Genomic DNA, 25,062 nt, shown 5'->3' with positions numbered 1-25,062 from the left:
TATGTTACAGTGTGTTACAGTGTGTTGGGTATGTTACAGTGTGTTGGGTATGTTACAGTGTGTTGGGTATGTTACAGTGTGTTAGGTATGTTACAGTGTGTTGGGTATGTTACAGTGTGTTGGGTATGTTACAGTGTGTTGGGTATGTTACAGTGTGTTACAGTGTGTTGGGTGTGTTACAGTGTGTTGGGTATGTTACAGTGTGTTAGGTGTGTTACCGTGTGTTGGTTATGTTACAGTGTGTTACAGTGTGTTGGGTATGTTACAGTGTGTTAGGTGTGTTACAGAGTGTGGGGTATGTTACAGTGTGTTAGGTATGTTACAGTGTGTTAGGTGTGTTACAGAGTGTGGGGTATGTTACAGTGTGTTAGGTATGTTACAGTGTGTTAGGTGTGTTACAGTGTGTTGGGTATGTTACAGTGTGTTAGGTGTGTTACAGTGTGTTAGGTATGTTACAGAGTGTGGGGTATGTTACAGTGTGTTGGGTGTGTTACAGTGTGTTAGGGTGTGTTTACAGTGTGTTGGGTGTGTTACAGTGTGTTGGGTGTGTTACGTGTGTTAGGTGTGTTACAGTGTGTTGGGTGTGTTACAGTGTGTTGGGTGTGTTACAGTGTGTTGGGTGTGTTACAGTGTGTTGGGTGTGTTAGGTGTGTTACAGTGTGTTGGGTATGTTACAGTGTGTTAGGTGTGTTACAGTGTGTTAGGTGTGTTACAGAGTGTGGGGTATGTTACAGTGTGTTGGGTGTGTTACAGTGTGTTAGGTGTGTTACAGTGTGTTGGGTGTGTTACAGTGTGTTAGGTGTGTTACAGTGTGTTAGGTATGTTACAGTGTGTTAGGTATGTTACAGTGTGTTAGGTGTGTTACAGAGTGTTGGGTATGTTACAGTGTGTTGGGTGTGTTACAGTGTGTTAGGTGTGTTACAGTGTGTTGGGTATGTTACAGTGTGTTGGGTGTGTTACAGTGTGTTGGGTATGTTACAGTGTGTTACAGTGTGTTAGGTGTATTACAGTGTGTTGGGTATGTTACAGTGTGTTGGGTGTGTTACAGTGTGTTGGGTGTGTTAGTGTGTTGGGTGTGTTACAGTGTGTTAGGTGTGTTACAGTGTGTTAGGTGTGTTACAGTGTGTTAGGTGTGTTACAGTGTGTTAGGTGTGTTACAGTGTGTTGGGTGTGTTACAGTGTGTTAGGTGTGTTACAGTGTGTTACAGTGTGTTAGGTATGTTACAGTGTGTTACAGTGTGTTGGGTGTGTTACAGTGTGTTAGGTATGTTACAGTGTGTTAGGTGTGTTACAGTGTGTTGGGTATGTTGCGGTGTGTTGGGTGTGTTACAGTGTGTTGTTGTGTTACAGTGTGTTACAGTGTGTTAGGTGTATTACAGTGTGTTGGGTGTGTTACAGTGTGTTAGGTATGTTACAGTGTGTTAGGTGTGTTACAGTGTGTTGGGTATGTTACAGTGTGTTGGGTATGTTACAGTGTGTTAGGTGTGTTACAGTGTGTTGGGTGTGTTACAGTGTGTTGGGTGTGTTACAGTGTGTTGGGTATGTTACAGTGTGTTACAGTGTGTTAGGTGTATTACAGTGTGTTGGGTATGTTACAGTGTGTTGGGTGTGTTACAGTGTGTTGGGTGTGTTACAGTGTGTTAGGTATGTTAGTGTGTTAGGTATGTTACAGTGTGTTACAGTGTGTTACAGTGTGTTGGGTATGTTACAGTGTGCTGGGTGTGTTACAGTGTGTTGGGTGTGTTACAGTGTGTTGGGTGTGTTACAGTGTGTTGGGTATGTTACAGTGTGTTGGGTGTGTTACAGTGTGTTGGGTGTGTTACAGTGTGTTGGGTGTGTTACAGTGTGTTGGGTATGTTACAGTGTGTTGGGTGTGTTACAGTGTGTTGGGTGTGTTACAGTGTGTTGGGTATGTTGGGTATGTTACAGTGTGTTGGGTATGTTACAGTGTGTTGGGTGTGTTAAAGTGTGTTAAAGTGTGTTAGGTATGTTACAGTGTGTTAGGTATGTTACAGTGTGTTACAGTGTGTTAGGTGTGTTACAGTGTGTTAGGTATGTTACAGTGTGTTACAGTGTGTTAGGTGTGTTACAGTGTGTTGGGTATGTTACAGTGTGTTGGGTATGTTACAGTGTGTTGGGTATGTTACAGTGTGTGGGGTGTGTTACAGTGTGTTGGGTATGTTACAGTGTGTTGGGTATGTTACAGTGTGTTGGGTATGTTACAGTGTGTTGGTTGTGTTACATTGTGTTAGGTATGTTACAGTGTGTTGGTTGTGTTACAGTGTGTGGGGTATGTTACAGTGTGTTGGGTATGTTACAGTGTGTTGGGTATGTTACAGTGTGTTGGGTATGTTACAGTGTGTTGGGTATGTTACAGTGTGTTAGGTAGGTTACATTGTGTTACAGTGTGTTGGGTATGTTACAGTGTGTTGGGTATGTTACAGTGTGTTGGGTATGTTACAGTGTGTTAGGTATGTTACAGTGTGTTGGGTATGTTACAGTGTGTTGGGTATGTTACAGTGTGTTGGGTATGTTACATTGTGTTACAGTGTGTTGGGTGTGTTACAGTGTGTTGGGTATGTTACAGTGTGTTAGGTGTGTTACCGTGTGTTGGGTATGTTACAGTGTGTTACGGTGTGTTGGGTATGTTACAGTGTGTTAGGTATGTTACAGTGTGTTGGGTATGTTACAGTGTGTGGGGTGTGTTACAGTGTGTTAGGTGTGTTACAGAGTGTTGGGTATGTTACAGTGTGTTGGGTGTGTTACAGTGTGTGGGGTGTGTTACAGTGTGTTGGGTGTGTTACAGAGTGTTGGGTATGTTACAGTGTGTTGGGTGTGTTACAGTGTGTGGGGTGTGTTACAGTGTGTTGGGTGTGTTACAGTGTGTTGGGTGTGTTACAGTGTGTTAGGTATGTATAGGGTTGGGCATCGTTTGGATTTTAACGATTCTGATTCCAATTCCGATTCTTCCTTTCGATTCCGGTTCTTATCGATTCTCGATTCCGATTCTTTGAGGGGTGGAGCTGAAACGGGCCACATGCCTATTTTCACAAATAAGAGGAAAGTTTTATTTTGATTCAATGGTGGTTTGCAGTTTTACAGCTTTTTCAACGTAAAATAAAGCCACACTAGAGCGCCGCTTACTGTGCTCCAAGGCTGCAACACAACAAGCACCTGGCCGCTATGGAAACCAAAACTTGCGCATGTTAAATTGGGAAGTTATGACTGGATTTGAAACCAAATCCTCCAAACGATTCCAAAATGATTCCAATACAGAAACGATTCCGATGGAATCGTAATTCTTGAAACGATTCCGATTAGGAATCGGTTCTCAATGCCCAACCCTAGTTACATGTGTGTTACGGTGTGTTACAGTGTGTTAGAGGTATGTTACAGTGTGTTACATGTGTGTTACGGTGTGTTACAGTGTCTTAGGTGTGTTACAGTGTGTTGGGTGTGTTACAGTGTGTTAGGTATGTTACAGTGTGTTGGGTGTGTTACAGTGTGTTGGGTGTGTTACAGTGTGTTGGGTGTGTTACAGTGTGTTAGGTATGTTACAGTGTGTTGGGTGTGTTACAGTGTGTTGGGTGTGTTACAGTGTGTTACAGTATTAGGTGGGTTACATTGTGTTAGGTATGTTACAGTGTGTTGGTTGTGTTACAGTGTGTTAGGTATGTTACAGTGTGTTGGTTGTGTTACAGTGTGTGGGGTATGTTACAGTGTGTTAGGTATGTTACAGTGTGTTAGGTATGTTACAGTGTGTTGGGTATGTTACAGTGTGTTACAGTGTGTTGGGTATGTTACAGTGTGTTAGGTATGTTACATTGTGTTACAGTGTGTTGGGTGTGTTACAGTGTGTTGGGTATGTTACAGTGTGTTAGGTGTGTTACCGTGTGTTGGGTATGTTACAGTGTGTTAGGTGTGTTACCGTGTGTTGGGTATGTTACAGTGTGTCACAGTGTGTTGGGTATGTTACAGTGTGTTAGGTGTGTTACCGTGTGTTGGGTATGTTACAGTGTGTCACAGTGTGTTAGGTGTTTGTTACAGTGTGTTAGAGGTGTGTTAGAGGGGTGTTACAGTGTGTTAGGTGTGTGTTACAGTGTGTTAAATGTGTGTTACGGTGTGTTAGGTGTGTTACAGTGTGTTAGGTGTGTGTTACAGTGTGTTAAATGTGTGTTACGGTGTGTTAGGTGTGTTACAGTGTGTTAGAGGTGTGTTACAGTGTGTTACAGTGTGATACAGTGTGATACAGTGTGATACAGTGTGATACAGTGTGTTAAATGTGTGTTACAGTGTGTTAAAGGTAGGGATGGGCGATATAGACGATATGCAATATAAACGATACAAAATTGTACGCCTACGATAGAGATTTTAATTATATTGCGATAATTCTTGTTGATGACGCAATCTACCCGCGAAGTTTAGAGCCACGAGCTGCAGCGCGTCATCGTCATCTTGAGTAAACATGACTAAAAGTGAAACAAGGAGCTGGTGAAAAAGGCCGGTGCAACATCCATTATTTGGACCTGGTTTGGATTTAAGCCGCTACAACGGAGCTGTGGTCGAGCCGTACCAGCCTGACCATTCACTATATAACAGACGACCACGGAGCCTTTCACCAGCCTGACCATTCACTATATAACAGACGACCACGGAGCCTTTCACCAGCCTGACCATTCACTATATAACAGACGACCACGGAGCCTTTCACCAGCCTGACCATTCACTATATAACAGACGACCACGGAGCCTTTCACCAGCCTGACCATTCACTATATAACAGACAACCACGGAGCCTTTCACCAGCCTGACCATTCACTATATAACAGATGACCACGGAGCCTTTCACCAGCCTGACCATTCACTATATAACAGACGACCACGGAGCCTTTCACCAGCCTGACCATTCACTATATAACAGACGATTGGAATCTTGGCAGCCGGTGAACTTCCCCACTGAACATACAGCCGTGAGTGTGTGTGTGCGTGTGTGCTGCGGCGGAGTGGGACCATAAAAATTTACCGGGACGTTTACGGCCCCCGCCGTACGGGTTGAGCAGAGGCTGCACCGTTTGACCAGCAGGCAGCGGCGCCAGGCCGCCGGATGGTGTTGCTAACAACTTGCAATGTATACCTATTATCAGACCGGCCCACCGGGAAAAGTCCCAACTCTTCTGTGTGTGTGTGTGTGTGTGTGTGTGTGTGTGTGTGTGTGTGTGTGTGTGTGTGTGTGTGTGTGTGTGTGTGCTCAAATAGGTTACATTAGGCTGCAGGTAAGAAACTTTGTTTGAAATATGTTTTTATGTAAAGTATGTGTGCATCTTTGCCTAATACTGAAAGTATTTCCAGTACAGTGTCTGTTCCTTAACTAAACAGACACCAGTTTGTCCTGTTCTCTGCATCTTGGGTGGCATTTAAGAACCAAGGACTTAAACTTACTAAGTGTAGTGCCTTTTAGAATGGTTTGCACTAAAGAGAAGACACCCAATACTTTAAGCTTTAAGTCTCTGCAACTAGTTTACTTGAATTTTATTTATCTGCAACATTATGTTGTATAATTACTGTTTTGAACAATAAATGTTCTCAAAACTACATACTACGTTTCTTTCTCTTTTAAAAAAAAAAAAATACATTTAGCAGTTTGGTTTTCCTTAGGGTCTATGTAACCTGGTCTGAAATGGTTCTATTATAATTTATATATCGCGATATATATCGTTATCGCAAGAGGCTGCAATGTATATCGCAATATGGATTTTAGGCCATATGGCCCATCCCTAGTTAGAGGTGTGTTACAGTGTGTTACAGTGTGTGTTACAGTGTGTTAGAGAGTGTGTTACAGTGTGTTATGTGTGTTACAGTGTGTTAGGTGTGTTACAGTGTGTTAGGTGTGTTACAGTGTGTTAGAGGTGTGTTACACTGTGTTACAGTGTATTAGTTGTGTGTTACAGTGTGTTAGAGAGTGTGTTGTCTCACCTTGAGGATCTCGAAGAGGTGCAGACAGTGGTAAACAGGAGTGAGCAGCAGTCTGGGCAGAACGTACTGAACAGCTTCTTTAAAACCTTCACAGATGGACTGAAGACAGACAGCAGTTAAGCATCATCATCATCATCATCATCTGCAGCAGAGGAACAGGAACAGCTGGGTGGAACCTACAGGTGTGTGATGTCAGAGAGCAGGACAGGGCTTACCTGCAGGTGGAAGGCAGCTCCCGGTTTGGACACCTGACTCAGGAAGTGTTCATGGAAACCAGAGCGCAGGGTGTCCTGAGCGTACGTCTCATAAGGGTCAAAGGCCAACTCCTGCCAGTCAATCACACAGCAAACAGAAGCACAGATTGGTCACATGGATACAGAAACATGAAGTTTAACAGTTCAGAAGGTAAAAGATAATAAATACAAATATATGCAATATAGCCGGGGTTCAAGCCAACACAGGCCGTTAGAATCTAAAAGCTGCGAAGGATCGGGACCGTTGACAGTTTCCAACACCTGCATCGAAGATAACTAACAACTTTCACTACAACCGGAAAATCTTAAATGGCAGAAAATCGAGTAGGCAGAATTTAGTGGTTCTTGAGGCAAAGTAAGTATAGATGGATGTCTTTGATTTATCTAATTGTAAGAGAGTGCCTTACACATGATAAAAGGACATCAAATACAATCGAGGATAAAAACACAATAAAGTCCAAGACTTATTTCCATTGTGGTCCTCAACACACATCAGGACAAGACAAGATACTCAATGACATAACATAAAAACAATTTTCTTAAATAAATTAAAATAGTAACTTGCCCTTTAATCTATTCCGCAACCCTCTCTAGTAACCAGAGCTTGATGCTCTTTTTAAAAGAGTTCAGGCTGGAAATGACTTTAATATGACGATCTAACTTGTTCCACTGAACAGCCCCCATATAGGCAAAGGTTCCTTTCCCTAACACTGTCTTAAATTTATAAGGACACAGGTCAGATATGCTGCCACGAGTATTAATATTGTGTGTGTCCTTTACCTTAGTTATAAGACACGACAAAAAAATTGGGACACTACCAAACAATATTTTCTGAATCATGGTCAGTCTTAACATAGTAACACGAGACTCCACAGGGAGCCAGTTGAGCTCAACAAATTGTGACCTACCTATGTGAGACCCTTGGCCCAAATTCAGAATTACTCTTATTAATTTATTATGTGCTGTTTGCAGCCTCCCTTTGGGTCTAATTGTTAGGCCTTCAAACCAGGAGGTACATGCAAATTCAAAGTGATTTAAAATTAAGGCATTAGCTAAGATGATCATTGTTGACCGTTTTCTGGCTAAAAACTATGTGAGCCCCATGACTTTACTCAAAACCTTATTGGCCATATTCCTGCCATCCAAGTTGTTTTCTAGGATGCAACCCAGGTATTTTACTGACGTTTTTGCACACTGACCACAATATTATTCAAAATGACCCTAAATTCCGAGCATCTGTTCAATCTGTATTTTGAACCGAACAAGATGGCCTCTGTCTTACCAAAATGTAGTGACAGCATATTGTCAATCAGCCAGTTGTTTACAGAAGATAGCTCTGAGCTCAGGGTACTCTCTAGTGTGGATTGTTGTTTATGAGACATTAAAAGTGCAGAGTCATCAGCGTACAAAAATAGTTCACATGAACAGGAGTCTGCCATATCATTAATGTATGTTAAAAATAAGGATGGCCCGAGGATACTTCCTTGTGGAACGCCACATTCAACTACACTAGGGTCAGACAGCATTCCCCCTAAGACCACCAATTGTTCCCTCCCTGATAGGTAAGACCTAAACCACCTACAGGTGGAGCTGTCTGCCCCCAAGGCCTCCAGTTTGGCAATCAGTCTGTCATGATTGACCGTATCAAATGCTTTTTGAAGATCCAATAACACCATTCCGCAGAGATTTCCATTATCTACTTCGATGCGTATGGTGTCGGATAAATACAATAGGCATGATTCAGTGGAATGTGACTTCCTGAATCCAGATTGGAATTTAAACATGAAGTTGTTTTTATTCATGTATTCATTAAATTACTCGTTGACCAACTTTTTAAAAATGTTTTGAGACTGTGCACAAAACAGATACTGGTCTGTAGTTACCAGGATCATGGCTGTTTCCCTTTCTAAAAAGGGGAATTACCTTGGCCCTCTTGGTCATTGGGAAAAACACCCGATTCAACAGACAGGTTTAAATCGGAGTCATGGCACAGGAGTTATGACTTTTCAAAGTTGACCTTAAATCACGCCCCCATCAGGCTGAGTGGGGTCATATTTCATAGGCAGCGTTTGCACAAAACTTCCAAACATTGGTGAACATTTCCTATGGTTCATCGTATAAGATAACATCGTAGGAACATGAACCATTGAATCCTCAAACCACACACACACACACTCATATAGACATAGACACACACATACACAGGTGCACAGACAGATAGACAGACAGGTAGACAGACAGGTAGAGAGACAGGTACCTCCGCCAGGTCCTCGAAGCAGCTCCCCACCAGAGGATGAGGACTCCCTTCGTCCGTCATCTCCACCGTGTCCTCGATCAGACCCAACAGCTTCACCGTCACCTCATGGATATCTACGATCCGGCTAAAGATACTGTCCACATCCTGACAGACAGACAGGTTACAGACAGACAGGTTACAGACAGACAGCTAACCCAACAGCTTCACCGTCACGTCATGGATATCTACGATCCGGCTAAAGATACTGTCCACATCCTGACAGACAGACAGGTTACAGACAGACAGGTTACAGACAGACAGCTAACCCAACAGCTTCACCGTCACGTCATGGATATCTACGATCCGGCTAAAGATACTGTCCACATCCTGACAGACAGACAGGTTACAGACAGACAGGTTACAGACAGACAGCTAACCCAACAGCTTCACCGTCACGTCCTGGATATCTACGATCCTGCTGAAGATACTGTCCACATCCTGACAGACAGACAGGTTACAGACAGACAGATTACAGACAGACAGGTCCACATCCTGACACAGAGACAGGTTACAGACAGACAGGTTACAGACAGGTTACAGATAGGCAGACAGAGAGAGACACAGAGAGACAAACAGACAGACAGACAGACAGACAGGCAGGCAGGCAGGCAGGCAGACAGACAGACAGACAGACAGTACGTACGTGCTGGGAGAAGAGCCTGTGGCTGCAGCTGATTGGCTCTCTGAACACCTTGATCAGCAGGTTGAGAGTTCTCAGGTACTGGCGGCCCTCAGACATGAAGCTCCGCACCAGCTCGTAGTAACTCTGCTCCTCATTGGCTGACGGCTCCTCGTCCATCAGAGGGAAGCCACTGATGTCTTCCTCATCCTGGTGGAACATGTCCATCAGCACCTGAGACATAGACAGACAGGTGAGAGAGAGACAGGCAGACACACAGACAGGCAGGTGAGAGAGACAGGCAGACACAGACACACAGACAGGTGAGACACACACAGACAGGTCAGAGAGAGACAGAGAGGTGAGAGAGAGACAGGCAGGCAGATAGAGAGACACACAGACAGGTGAGAGAGAGAGAGACAGAGATGTGAGAGAGACCGGCAGACAGAGAGACACACAGACAGGATAGAGAGAGACAGGTGAGAGACACACAGACAGACAGACAGACAGACAGACAGACAGGTAAGAGAGAGACAGCTGAGATACAGACATTCAAAAGACCCTTTTCTTTTTCCATTTCTGTTTCTGCAAGCCATCCACAACATTACAGCTGCATGGCATGTAAGGATTTAGTGTTAACTGGTTATTATAGCGTTCATTTTGACAGCTGTACTTCATTCATAAAGTCAAATCGCTGATAGTTCAAATGTTAAAGTTCGTAACATTGGACACTAATTATTCCACTTTTATTCAGAATGTGATAATAATCTGAGTTTGAAACAGGTCATGGAAACGGCATGTTCTGTTTGGATATTAAGAATAAAACCTTTTTCTGAATATATAGTCTTCAGATTAAGACGTGATATTTTGGTATTATTCAGGTTTTGGAAGCATTCTTTGGGCATGTATACAGCTCATTCAGAATCTGTCTCATTAAGGGTCTTTACTGCAGTTTGTGACAGTTTACTGTCTGTCTGTCTGTCTGTCTCTGCGTGTCTCTGTGTGCGTGTGTGTCTCTGTGTGTGTGTGTCTCTGTGTGCGTGTGTGTGTGTGTGTGTGTGTGTGTGTGTGTCTGTGTGTGTGTGTCTCTGTGTGCGTGTGTGTGTGTGTGTGTGTGTCTCTGTGTGTGTGTGTCTCTGTGTGCGTGTGTGTGTGTGTCTCTGTGTGCGTGCGTGTGTGTGTGTCTCTGTGTGCGTGCTGTGGCTGTGTGTGTCTCTGTGCTGCGCGCGTGTGTGTGTGTCTCTGTGTGCGTGTGTCTCTGTGTGCGTGTGTCTCTGTGTGCGTGTGTGTGTGTGTGTGTGTGTGTGTCTCTGTGTGCGTGCGTGTGTGTGCGTGTGTGTGTGTGTCTCTGTGTGCGTGTGTTCTTGCGTGGTCTCTGTGTGCGTGCGTTGTGCGTCGCGTGTGTCTGTGCGTGTGTCTCTGTGTGCGTGCGTGTGTGCGTGCGTGCGTGTGTGTCTCTGTGTGCGTGTGTGTGCGTGCCTTGTCAGCACACATGGCCACGGTGATGTCCTGCTGCGAGATCTCGTAGTGCCGAATGTTCCTGACGTAGTTTCCTGCCAGTTTGAGGATGTCAGCAGAGATGTACTCCAACACGGCCACCATGTAGACAGACACCTGGTGGTCGATCTTATAGCCCAGCACCTCCTGACAACACAGGGACACAAGGCATCATGGGTAACACAGCCTGACAACACAGGGACACAAGGCATCATGGGTAACACAGCCTGACAACACAGGGACACAAGGCATCATGGGTAACACAGCCTGACAACACAGGGACACAAGGCATCATGGGTAACACAGCCTGACAACACAGGGACACAAAGCATCATGGGTAACACAGCCTGACAACACAGGGGAAAAAGGCATCATGGGTAACACAGCCTGACAACACAGGGACACAAGGCATCATGGGTAACACAGCCTGACAACACAGGGGAAAAAGGCATCATGGGTAACACAGCCTGACAACACAGGGACACAAGGCATCATGGGTAACACAGCCTGACAACACAGGGACACAAAGCATCATGGGTAACACAGCCTGACAACACAGGGGAAAAAGGCATCATGGGTAACACAGCCTGACAACACAGGGACACAAGGCATCATGGGTAACACAGCCTGACAACACAGGGGAAAAAGGCATCATGGGTAACACAGCCTGACAACACAGGGACACAAGGCATCATGGGTAACACAGCCTGACAACACAGGGACACAAAGCATCATGGGTAACACAGCCTGACAACACAGGGACACAAGGCATCATGGGTAACACAGCCTGACAACACAGGGACACAAAGCATCATGGGAAACACAGAGAGAGGAGAGTGACACCTGACAACTAGGGTTGGGTACCGTTTGGATTTTTACGATTCTGATGCCGAACCGGTACTTTTAAAATTATTCAGATTCCTAAAGCGATTCTTGAAGAACTGAAAAATGACATCAAAGAAAGGCTTTTTATGGAGTTTTTTTTAAATTGAAAATTATTTCAATTTAACAATATATTAACGTTTTAAAGTACTTAAATAAGTACACCTAAGTCATCTAACACATAACTACAATAATTTAACAAATAACAGTTACACTATTAACAAGTAACAACAAAATAAATGTTGAGTTGGTATGCCAACCAGCTTCAAACTTTAGCCGTTCTTTTGCAGAAAAATGACCATATTTGCCTTCTCTGGCCAGATACTACACCTCTCCTGACTTATGGCATGTCCTGCACAGGAGAAACTCTCTCAGACTGTGTCCCAGAGGCCTGTACACACACAGGTAGGAGTCTGAAAGGGCAGACCCCCCCACCACCAGGCTACAGGGTCTGGTCCTGAGCGATAGACTAGCAGAGCAAGTGTAATATGTTTACTAGCGATCACGTGCAGTCAGTGAATGGTTAATATGCCTTTACGTCCATTTTGGTGAGCCCAGAGGGAAAATATGCCATTTTAAAAGTAGCCTACATTTACGATAGCGTGATATTTTTACATCCGTTCCGCAGCGTGTACAAAAAGCCGTCTATCAGCTGTGATTGTAGAGTGCACGTCCGAGGATAGCACAGACACGCGCTTCACACCGCGAGCCGGCACGTGGCCACTCGGCAGAAAAGGGAGAAAGAAAAAAAAGAGTCTGCCGCTGTCCGGAGCAAGGTTATTATAGTTTTGCATTTTTCATTAGTTTTTATTTTTATTTCGTTTTGACTTTTTGTTTTCAAATTCAGTTTAGTTTTAATTAGTTTTTAAAGCGGTTTTGCTAGTTTAGTTTAGTTTTTATTTTTTGAAAATGCTTAGTTTTAGTTTAGTTTTTATTAGTTTTAGTCTTTTTTTCTAATATGGGTTATTTATTGGGGGCAAGACTCAGAAAGGTCAGAAAAAAGTATGGTGTAATAATAACTCAACAAAAACATCATACAATTTTAGAAATATGTATTCACAATATATTCAACAATAACACCAGTACATAAAATGTACATATGATGATGAGCACAAATACAGTATCTCACAAAAGTGAGTACACCCCTCACATGTTTGTAAATATTTCATTATATCTTTTAATGGGACAACACTGAAGAAATTACACGGTGTCCAGCTTGTATAACAGTGTTAATGTGCTGTCCTCTCAAAATAACTCAACACACAGCCATTAATGTCTAAACCGCTGGCAACAAAAGTGAGTACACCCCTATGTTAAATGTTAAATTAAAATAGCCCCATATCATCACATACCCTTCACCATACCTAGAGAGTGGCATGGTTTTATGTCAGTTAGCCTAGTAGCTGGTTTGATTTGCAGTGAGAGATGATTTTATGGAAAGTACCCCATGCCACTCTCTAGGTATGGTGAAGGGTATGTGATGATGTTGGGGGGTATTTTAATTCCAAAGGCCAAGGGAACTTTATCAGATGCATAGTATCCTGGATCTATGAAATAACTGGCCTTTAAAAATAACCATCTGCCTGCCTCTATGGGAATTTAACATAGGGTTGTTCTCACTTTTGTTGCCAGCGGTTTAGACATTAATGGCTGTGTGTTGAGTTATTTTGAGGGAACAGCACATTGTTATACAAGCTGTACACTTAATACTTTATTGTAGCAAAGTGTAATTTCTTCAGTGTTGTCCCATTAAAAGATATAATGAAATATTTACTAAAATGTAAAAAACACTTTTGTGAGATACTGTATGTAAACAGTCTACACAAGACGCAGCAGTAAGTGCAAAATGTGTTAGTAACTGTGCCAGGAAAAAACCTAAATAGCCAACAGACTAAAGAAGACAGACATAAACAAGTGTTTTGAACTTTGGTTCGAGTAAAGTGGCAAACTTTTTGAAGTCAGTTAACTCCCACAGTTGTGTAGCTAGACATCCCAGTATCAACACACATATTAACCCACGCTTCCTCACGCTTTTAGTGTTCCTGCGTATTTACTAACCAGCAGCTATCGGGTCGCAGGTGAAAGCCCTCCTGTAGTGTTCTCTGTCCTGCGGTTGTCTCCGTCATGCTGCCTGGCCCTGGCCCCATACATCCATGCCCTGTACCGGGGTTATATTAGCTTCTGTTTCGGGGGAAGGGGGCTTTGCGTTCTCCTTGCCCTGTCACTGCTTGTTAAGGTAAGCTAGGTTAGCCTCCTTGTGCGCACTTCTCAAATGTACTTTCAAATTCGTGGGATTTTTCCCTTAATTGTCCACTTATTTTACCACATTCCACTGCAAGGCACTTGCTTTTATTTGACACAGTCATAATCAGATAGGACTCTGCCGCTTTCTTCAGACTTTTGGTACCGCTATGATACCAGGCGAGGGGCACGGACATGTTGTGTTCAATTTGACGTGGAATGTCGGAATTTCTGGGTTCCCAGTCGGAAACTATACATGTCTACGGCATAGACTGAATAAAACAGGTCGGAAATGTCAACTCTGAAAGATATGTTATTTGATCTGTGAAAGACATTGACAAAGACGAAAACTAAGGACATTTACTCGATAATTTTATTTCATTTTAGTTAGTTTTGCAAACAGACATTACAGTTTTAGTTTAGTTATCGTTTTTTTGTAATCCCTCGTTTTTATTTTTATTTCAGTTAACGACAATGTTTTTTCCCATCTAGTTTTCGTTATTTCGTTCGTTTTCGTTAACGATTATAACCTTGGTCCGGAGGACTGAGGGAAAATACTTCAGTCGGAACCGAAATTTGCGTTCTAATCCGGTCTGAATACTACCATTTGCGTAGGAACCGGTTCCATAGTGGAACCGGGTTTCGGTACCCAACCCTACTGACAACACAGGAACACAAAGCATCATGGGAAACACAGAGAGAGCAGAGTTGTGGCGCTGCTCCAGAAGGTTGGAGATCTCATCCTGGATGTTGATGGGTGCGCCATCTGCCCATCCTGAGGTCCACACCCTTGGTGTAATCCTGGACTCCACCCTCTTTCCATACTCACATCACATCTATCACCAAACCTGCCTTTCTTCATCTCAAAAACATCTCCAGACTCCGGCCATCACTCTCTGACTCTGTGGCAGAAACCCTCATTCATGCTTTCATAACCATCTGGTTGGATGGTCCTCCTTCTCACCGAAAAATCCCTCCATACCCTGGCCCCACAGTACCTCTCAGACCTCCTCTATACCCTGGCCCCACAGTACCTCTCAGACCTCCTCTATACCCTGGCCCCACAGTACCTCTCAGTACCCTGGCCCCACAGTACCTCTCAGACCTCCTCTATACCCTGGCCCCACAGTACCTCTCAGAACTCCTCCATACCGTGGCCCCGCAGTACCTCACAGACCTCCTCCATACCCTGGCCCCACAGTACCTCTCAGACCTCCTCCATACCCTGGCCCCATAGTACCTCTCCATACCCTGGCCCTGCAGTACCTCTCAGACCTCCTCTATACCCTGGCCCCGCAGTACCTCACAGACCTCCTCTATACCCTGGCCCCATAGTACCTCTCAGAACTCCTCCATACCGTGGCCCCGCAGTACCTCTCAGACCTCCTCCATACCGTGGCCCCGCAGTACCTCACAGACCTCCTCCATACCCTGGCCCCACAGTACCTCTCAGACCTCCTCCATCCATACACCCCACCCCGAAACCTGCGGTCCTCAGACACTGGCCTGCTCTCTGTTCCCCACACCAGACTCTGTACCTTCGGAGACAGAGCCTTTAGTGTTGCAGCCCCATCCCTCTGGAACACCTGCAACACCCTCCCTACAGATATCCCAAACGCTAGGTTTCATGAAAGGCTCTATATATATATATATATATATAGTGGGCAAACGGCCCGTGGATCGTTGCCATGCCGGGCATATGCCTTGTGTTTGGCAACACAAGCACATGGCTCAGCAGCCAGCCTGTAACGAGACACGGCTGGCAGCCACTAATTACCGCCTCCAGCTGCCTCTCGTTTACCCTTGTCAGGGAGGTAGTAGTGATGAAGATGAAGGTAATAGTGATGAAGATGAAGGTAGTAGTGATGAAGATGAAGGTAGTAGTGATGAAGATACCTTGAGCAGTGGGTGGATCTTGTCGACGGGCAGAGCCAGAGGGTTACGTTAGGGTTAGTGATGAAGAGGAGGGTACTGATGAAGATGAGGGTAGTAGTGATGAAGATACCTTGAGTAGCGGGTGGATCTTGTCTACGGGCAGGGCCAGAGGGTTCCTCCTCTTCCTCTTCTCGATGGCAGCCTGAGCGTCAGCGATCGCCCACTTATCGATCGGGTGAGGAAAACTCTTCTGCACGCGCTCCTGAGAGACGGGGGGGGGGACATCTGGACGTAAAACATCTGGATCCTGGTCCAAACATCTGGACCCAGACATCAGGACCCAGACATCAGGGCCCAGACAACAGAACCCCGACATCAGGACCATCGGGACCCTGACATCAGGACCCTGACAACAGGACCCTGACAACAGGACCATCAGGACCCTGATATCAGGACCCTGACAACACCAGCAGAGGTAACGCTGGTCTCTACAGACAGCTTCAACACCAGCAGAGGTAACGCTGGTCTCTACAGACAGCTTCAACACCAGCAGAGGTAACGCTGGTCTCTACAGGCAGCTTCTACACCAGCAGAGGTAACGCTGGTCTCTACAGACAGCTTTAACACCAGCAGAGGTAACGCTGGTCTCTACAGACAGCTTCAACACCAGCAGAGGTAACGCTGGTCTCTACAGACAGCTTCTACACCAGCAGAGGTAACGCTGGTCTCTACAGGCAGCTTCTACACCAGCAGAGGTAACGCTGGTCTCTACAGACAGCTTTAACACCAGCAGAGGTAACGCTGGTCTCTACAGACAGCTTCTACACCAGCAGAGGTAACGCTGGTCTCTACAGACAGCTTCTACACCAGCAGAGGTAACGCTGGTCTCTACAGACAGCTTTAACACCAGCAGAGGTAACGCTGGTCTCTACAGACAGCTTCTACACCAGCAGAGGTAACGCTGGTCTCTACAGACAGCTTCTACACCAGCAGAGGTAACGCTGGTCTCTACAGACAGCTTCTACACCAGCAGAGGTAACGCTGGTCTCTACAGACAGCTTCTACACCAGCAGAGGTAACGCTGGTCTCTACAGACAGCTTTAACATAGGGTTAAACTAGGGACTTGGGTTGGGAACCGGAGGGTCGCTGGTTCACATCCCAGTACGGACCAAAGTACAGAGTGTGGATTGGTAGCTGGAGAGATGCCAGTTCACCTCCTGGGCACTGCCAGGTGCTCTTGAGCAAGGCACCGTACCCCCCCAACCGCTCAGGGCGCTGGTCTATGGCGTTATATGTGTCACATTCCTGAGCGAGTAATTGTATGTTTTGAGCGCGGAGAACTATATTTTGCAAGCACATTACATTACATTTTGAACAGAAATTAACACTCGCAAAAAATAATTTAGTTTGAGTAAACAAAAACCTATTTCGGGCACAATAAATGTATTTGCATGTCTTTCTCTGCTCGCAGGTAAAAGCTGCTGCGCTCCGGTCCTGTCTCCCTCGCTCTCAACCTCTTCTCTCTGCGCGCTCAACTCTAGACACGCTCGCTCAGATTTTCACAGCGTTACAAGTGTGCCACAAAACCAACCAATCGCAGAATCAAAAGGTCAATTCTGATTGGCTGTTCACCTCCAATTAGATCGCAAGTAGCAGGAAAGATATATCTACAGGGAAACAGTCTTTGACACAACACCTGCAGTGATTCCCCAGCAAGGGGTATCTCTGCTGTAGCTAGTGGGTACTTGGAAAGATTGTGGAGCAGCTTAACTAATCAAAATAATTTAATTATGATTGATTTAAAACAATATATCAGCTGAAACAGCTCAACACATATGTTTAAACATATAGCGAAGTAATCAATGGTAGAAATAAAAAGCTAAAAGTGGCCTACTGACTTAGCTAACTGTTTAAATGATTAGTTAAAAGTAATGTATGACTTTTGAAACATTAACCACACTTCAAGTAAAAGGCCAAGCTAGTAGAATTTCTGACCAAACCAACCTAAATGTCTATAGTTCAATTGCATGAAAATGTAAGAATATTCACTTTAATAGGATAGTGTGAACACATTGGGAATTGACGGGGTGGGTATGTGAGTTAATATGACAGGGATGTGGGGGAACCTCAGACCAGAAGGGTTGGAAAGCACTGATCCACAGTATTTTATATTATTGACCGACCGGTATATTACAGACATGCCTTAATAGTTGTGTTAATCACAACACCGTTTTTTTAATTACATATCTCCGTGTGTGACTAACATCATCCTTCACAAGAAATCTAACCTTAGCTAGCCCAGCATGGATACGGTCTATGCATCCAACATATTCATCTGAACAAACCTAAAATGTCACAATACAGCCACTTAAAAGAAGTTTGTAATACTGGTTACATCGATGTGGTGTTTTATTAACCTTAATTCTTTAAGGTTGGTTCAATTGACTTGCAAAGTAGCTATCCGTTGCTAACGTTAGCTAGCTAGCTTATTTATGTCAAAAAGCAGTAGCTAACGAACGTTACTGCCAAGATATGATTTCATTTTAAGACAGATGACAACACTTGACGAGTCTTATAACACCTCTCTGGTCTCGGTTGAAATCATATCTTGGCAGTAGTTACCTAACGTTTCTGCTTTTGAGATAAATTAGCATTAGCAACGGATAGCTCATTCGCAAGCTAATATAGCAACATAATTCAGGTTAATAAAATCGCGGATATGTAACCAAAGTATTAAAACTACTTACATGTGGCTATAGTGTGACAGGCCTACTGCTGTTCAGTCTCGCATGCGAGACCTAACTTAGCTAGTTAGTGCTGCGAGGCCTGTTCAGATGACATGTCGTCTGCTGTTGTGGGCGAGCTAGATTGCTTGTGAAGGATGAGTCAAACATAAGGAGATATGAATCAAAAACAAAGGCATATTATAGTACACACAAATATTAAGACATTTCTGTGATATAGCTATGTCAATAATACAAAATACTGACCGGAATGTGTTTTAATCCAGTAACATTAGTCGAACAGCTCCACTGTAGACGGTATTTGCCGTACCAACAAGTGTTGACTGAAAAAGACGGTTCCTCCTAGATTTTTGTTTCCTGATATTGCAATCTAATTGGAGACGAACAGCCAATCAGAATTGACCTTTTGATTCTGCGATTGGTTGGTTTTGTGGCACACTTGTAACGCTGTGAAAATCTGAGCGAGCGTGTCTAGAGTTGAGCGCGCAGAGAGAAGAGGTTGAGAGCGAGAGAGACAGGACCGGAGCGCAGCAGCTTTTACCTGCGAGCAGAGAAAGACATGCAAATACATTTATTGTGCCCGAAATAGGTTTTTGTTTACTCAAACTCAATTATTTTTTGCGAGTGTTAATTTCTGTTCAAAATGTAATGTAATGTGCTTGCAAAATATAGTTCTCTGCGCTTAAAACATACAATTACTCACTCAGGAATGTGACACATATATAACGCCATACTGGTCCAGCACTGGCAGCCCACTCACTCTGACATCTCTCCATTTGTGCATGAATAGGTCCTGAGCATGTCTGTTTGTATTTCAGGCCTGTGTGTAGTGATTTCTAACAAAATACATTGTAATTTCCCCACTGGGGATCAATAAACAGTATAAATTATTACATTTTATAGTTGTAGCATTGTAGCAATGACAGCTAGCTACTTGCTAGAAATACATATTTGAACTAAACAACTTTCTAAGGTGCAAGGTGTGTGACAGGAGTAAAAAACTTAGCAAATAGTTTGTGATAGATCAGAACTTAAGGGATAGAAACGTATCAACATCACCAACACGCTGTTAGCACAGAGTGACCAGCGTCGGCATCCCGTTGGGCTGACACAGTTCTGCTGCGTGTGACGATACAGAGGAGCTGCAGTAAAACGCTGCCTGTGGAGCAGCGGCACTAAACTTTACCCTAGCAGAGCAAAACTTAACCCTAACCCTAACCCAGTGGAGCTAAACTTAACCCTAACCCTAGCGGAGCTACAGTAAAAACGCTGCCTGTGGAAACTCAGCGTTAGACAGCTGGGATGGAGTTTAATGACCACCTTACACCAGACCACTAAGACTCTAGACTCAGGACACACACACACACACATATACATACCCGAACCGAGCCCGCCGGGCCGGGCCGGGCCGAGACAGATATTTAAAAATGATGGTCGGGTTCGGGTCGGGCTCGGTCACATCAACGTGATAAGGCATTGTTGTAAAATGGTGCTGCGGCTCCTTTAAGAGAGCTCTGTGCGTGTAGAAAGTGATCAGAAGAGAGAGAGAGAAAGCAGACGTGTTGTAGCTGCAACCAGAGCAGAGTTGGTGGAGAAAGTTTAAGTTTTGTACACAGTGTGTGTGGTGTCAGACTGAAAGCCAAGCTCATTCAGTGTCTCACCAGAAACAGGATTTTAACCTCAACGTTATTCATGTTATACCGTGGGCCCTGGAGGTAACGAGTCTCTGCTGGTTTTCTGATCACGGTGGAAGCGAAGCGATCAGGAGAGGTTAACACGTTGAACATTTTAACAGCTGATTAACATGTGCTTGTTGCCCCGTGTGCGCTGATGACCTCATCTGTTGACATTTCTGAATGCCTTCCTACAGTTGCTTAATAAAAGCTTTCACACAAACGGACATGTGTCATTAGTATGAGAACAAAATGAGATTTGAACTGTGTCTGGCTCGGAAACGGCTCCGTCGGACGCGGGCCGGGCTCAGACAGAAAAATATGGCCCGATCCGGACTCTAACACACAGACACAGACGCACACACACAGACAGACACAGACTGAGGAGCAGTGAGGGGTCAGAAGTCAGGGGGCAGGGTCAGAAGGTAAAACACGCGCTGCAGTGGGCGGTGTTTTATCGTCATCTCACTGCAGCCTCCATCAGCTGGGAACAAGAAGCAGACCAATCACACTGCAGCCGCATTGTGATGTCATCAGGCAGAAACTCTACTGTCTGCGTTCAAAACAACTTTATTCAAACAAAGTACGTTTGTCTACTGATCACTAGGCCTGTCACGATAGTCAATAAATCAATTAATTGCACAATAAAAAAAATTAGCCCAAAGATTTTCTGGCCGCGATAATTTCCATTTGCATGCTTGTTTGTTTTCCTCGTCTCTCCAGAGAGACTGGAGGACCACTCTCGGTGCCTTAGCGTAACGAGGAGTGAACCCTCTTGTCAGTCGCATGGTCTTTGTGTTGGGGGCGGGACTCCAGGCGGAGAGAGAGAGAGAGAGAGAGAGAGAGAGAGAGAGAGAGAGAGAGAGAGACACACACTAGTTGAGAGTTGGAGCAGGATTTCCCGCAGCGCTTTGCAGTTAAGGCGCCGTCAAAAAAAAAATATATGAGCGATATCCACCGTGTTACTCGTCGTCCCGTTTTCTCCCTTTCATTCTAAAGCACACACCTGACAACCTGCAGGTGGAGACGGGCTCGGACATACACGCCGCTGTGGACTGGTCAGTGGTTTAGGAAAGTGGCTGCACGTGTCCCACAATGTACAGAACATTAACGGTAGGCTACAAGTCTACAGCTGGCGCCGGACACGGAGTGTGGAAAGTATGTCAGAGTTGCACCAGTGTTTGTGTGTGTGTGTGTGTGTGTGTGTCTGCGCCCACGAAGCTCCGACCTGCAGAGGAGCAGAAGCCGCACCTTCGCCAAAATGAAGACTGAAAAACCGAACTATTTTGGTACAAACATTTACTCGCCATGTGGCAGATAGCCATATAGATAGATTAAATGTATTAATTATATATTATTTAAATTTAATATTTAGTGTTAAATAATTGTTAAATGTAGTACAGAGTCTGTAGTTTATCCCCCTAACACTGGAGGAATGCTGCAAACATTTGACAGCCAGTAGGCTATGAATTGCCTGGGAGAACATACGTGTCACAAACGGCAATTCCACAACTGTACATCAGTGTGAAAGACGACATACTAAAGGAGGTCAAAGACATATTGTTGATATTTCAAATGTCTTCCAGTTCCAGTGTTAAATATTCTTTAGAAATAAAAGTGTGTTGATCTTTGAAAAGGTGTACCTGCATTATTATTATTATGCCATTATCATTATATTAGATGAAAATGTTCTCTCAACAACAATATTATCGTTTATCGCAATCATTTCTGGAACAATTCATCATCCAGCAAAATTTGTTATCGTGACAGGCCTACTGATCAAGTTTTACTTAAAGTAACAGAACCTTATTTATAATCAGACCCAAACAGAATCTGACGCAGACGCAGAATTTTTGGCAGATTTTAAACAAATAAAACTCAGAATGTCGCTACATTCTGCAGATCCTGGATCACCACTGAAGACTGATTCTGATTGGGTCTTCTTATAACTCATGTAGAGATGAAATGATGAATATTTTCAAGACTTACAATGTGTGTGTGTGTGTGTGTGTGTGTGTGTGTGTGTGTGTGTGTGTGTGTGTGTGTGTGTGTGTGTGTTACCTCCACATCCTGTACAGTGCGAGGCTGAGCCTGACACAGCATGCTGAGCAGCAGCAGGATCAGCTCCTCGATGTACTGCAGCGCCTCCTGCTGGGACACCAGGTTAGGATGCACCTGGTTCAGTACCTGACACACACACACACACACACACACACACACACACACACACACACACACACACACACACACACACACACAGTGACTCTCTGAATGAAACCAATAGTCCCATTCTGAATGTTCCCAGCATGCACTGCTCTCTGCTACCCCCAGGTGGAGGAGAAACAGTATAGATATAGATATAAATAGACTTCAGCCGAGAGAATTACATATCAGCGATCTGTCGGTTTCTTGAGCCGTGTGTTGCCAAGGCGACACGTCGGTTTGAATTATGTTTTTATATTTTTATTTGCTCTCACAGCTGACCACTGCCGGGGTAGTAACTGGAATAATAGGCTAAAGCAACGACAGTTTATGGAAAGGACAAGTGTAATTATGGTCAGATCTTGGTCCTGACTGGTGGGGAAGTGATATTAATAAGAGTTGTGATTTACATATCTACAGCGTCGGCTTTCCTCCTGTTTTAGGAAGCAGCGACTGTATAGTGTTTCTCTGTAAAACCGTGTCCGTTTTCTTCTTATTTATGTAGAATTATAGTTTGCTCTTCTTATGTAAAACATGTGGCTCTGGTAGAGGTTTGTGATTGGTCGTGCTGAGCAAACCCCGCCTTTTTTTATGTGAACGCGCACGCCGCTGGATTGGGAAACCCTGGTTTGTCTGTCTGTCTGCCTGCCTGTAAACTAACCCTGGGTTGTCCGTCTGTCTGTCTGTCTGTCTGTCTGTAAACTAACCCTGGGTTGTCCGTCTGTCTGTCTGTCTGTCTGTCTGTCTGTAAACTAACCCTGTCTGTCTGTCTGTAAACTATCCCTGTCTGTCTGTCTGTCTGTAAACTAACCCTGTCTGTCTGTCTGTCTGTAAACTAACCCTGTCTGTCTGTCTGTAAACTAACCCTGGGTTGTCCGTCTGTCTGTCTGTCTGTCTGTCTGTCTGTCTGTCTGTAAACTAACCCTGTCTGTCTGTCTGTAAACTATCCCTGTCTGTCTGTCTGTCTGTAAACTAACCCTGTCTGTCTGTCTGTCTGTAAACTAACCCTGTCTGTCTGTCTGTAAACTAACCCTGTCTGTCTGTCTGTAAACTAACCCTGGGTTGTCCGTCTGTCTGTCTGTCTGTCTGTCTGTCTGTCTGTCTGTCTGTAAACTCAACCCTGTCTGTCTGTCTGTAAACTAACCCTGTCTGTCTGTCTGTCTGTAAACTAACCCTGGGTTGTCTGTCTGTCTGTCTGTAAACTAACCCTGGGTTGTCTGTCTGTCTGTCTGTAAACTAACCCTGTCCGTCTGTCTGTAAACGAACCCTGGGTTATATATATATATATATATATATATATATATATATATATATATATATATATATATATATATATATATATATATACATATATACACATATACATATACATATACATATATACACATATACATATACATATACATATATACACATATACATATACATATATATATATATATATATATATATATATATATATACATACATATACATACATATATATATATATATGTATATGAATGACCTTCACTGTTTACTGTCTAATATTTAATGGTTTAAATGGGGAGGATTTGGGTGGTTTTGGTGTGAAGGAGAGCTTTGCTTCTGTCTGTCAGTATGTATGTATGTCTGATGATGATGTGTGTGTCTGTGTCTCTGTGTGTGTGTGTGTGTGTGTGTGTGTGTCCTGAGTCTAGAGTCACAGTGGTCTGGTGTAAGGTGGTCATTAAACTCCGTCCCAGCAGTCTAACCATGAGTTCTCATAATGTTCCAACTTTTTCATAAAATATATATTGGACATAAAGTAAGCTGGATTTAACTTTATGCAAATGAGGACGCCCCGTCTCTGGACAGTCGCCGCAAATTCCCAGAATGCATTGCCCAACATAGACAACCAATGGGAAGCGTGGAAATAACTCTGCCAGAGGACACATAATGACCATTCAGACGTGTCTGCAGCTCCATACTGCAGCCACAGCTGGACCGTGCATCACATGCTGCCCATGCTCTAAAACCGTGTGTCCGTTTCTTTGTCCCGTCTGAAGGGACAGCAGCAGACATTCACCCAGTGAGGTGGAGGGCTGGACCAAGAGTCCCACACATCCCGTGTCGCTGTCTGTCATAAAGACATTCTCAGAGAACTTCTGCTGTAAACTACAAGCAAGAAGCAACCCTCAGGTATCTTAATAATGCACCAGCTTAATGTTTACCATTAAGAACTGAGCCCCAAACAGTTAGTTTAAAAGGACTTTTTACTCATCCAAACAAATATTAAAAGATCCATTTCTGTCTGTCTGTCTGTCTGTCTGTATCTGTCTGTGTCTGTGTGTGTGTGTGTGTGTGTGTGTATGTGTACCTTCTCCAGTGAGGACACCAGCAGGCCTCTCCACTTCGGGCCATTCTCCTCGCTGAAGAAGTCGTACTGCAGCTGGGCCGCCTGCATGGCTGCTGCTGCGGGACCGACACGCACAGTTCACCGCTTTACATGAAGGCTGAGAGTCCGGCAGGGAGGGAGAAGCTGTGGGAACATCCAGCGAGGACAGGCCGCTCCTCCAGAACAGTTGCCGGCGTCACTGCGACCATCCTCGACCGCTACACGGAGACCTGCTGCGGCCAGATGTGGCACCACTGAATGTTAGCTCCGCGGCTAGCAGCTGAATGTTAGCTCCGAGGCTAGCAGCTGAATGTTAGCTCCGAGGCTAGCAGCTGAATGTTAGCTCCGAGGCTAACACCTGGATGTTAGCTCCACGGCTAAGAGCTGAATGTTAGCTCCGAGGCTAGCAGCTGAATGTTAGCTCCACGGCTAGCAGCTGACGGTTGGGT

The 25,062-nt window shown here is 44.4% G+C and overlaps 1 protein-coding gene across 1 annotated transcript in view; it reads right to left on the bottom strand.

The window, feature by feature from the left end:
* The window catches only part of LOC120567073 (son of sevenless homolog 1-like), an 84,409-nt gene extending 59,687 nt beyond the window's left edge, over positions 1–24,722 (bottom strand). Inside the window, 8 exon segments of the mRNA XM_039813872.1 lie at positions 5,974–6,072; positions 6,189–6,299; positions 8,485–8,628; positions 9,167–9,376; positions 10,622–10,786; positions 15,768–15,899; positions 22,117–22,242; positions 24,596–24,722. Coding sequence (XP_039669806.1) covers positions 5,974–6,072; positions 6,189–6,299; positions 8,485–8,628; positions 9,167–9,376; positions 10,622–10,786; positions 15,768–15,899; positions 22,117–22,242; positions 24,596–24,682 — 1,074 coding nt within the window. The 5' untranslated portion in view covers positions 24,683–24,722.
* Positions 24,723–25,062: the final 340 nt, after the last annotated feature.

The sequence above is a fragment of the Perca fluviatilis genome, chromosome 1, assembly GCF_010015445.1.
Source record: "Perca fluviatilis chromosome 1, GENO_Pfluv_1.0, whole genome shotgun sequence".
NCBI lineage: Eukaryota > Metazoa > Chordata > Actinopteri > Perciformes > Percidae > Perca > Perca fluviatilis.
The sequence above is the reverse complement of the archived record's forward strand: the minus strand, read 5'-3'. Positions and strand labels throughout refer to the sequence as shown.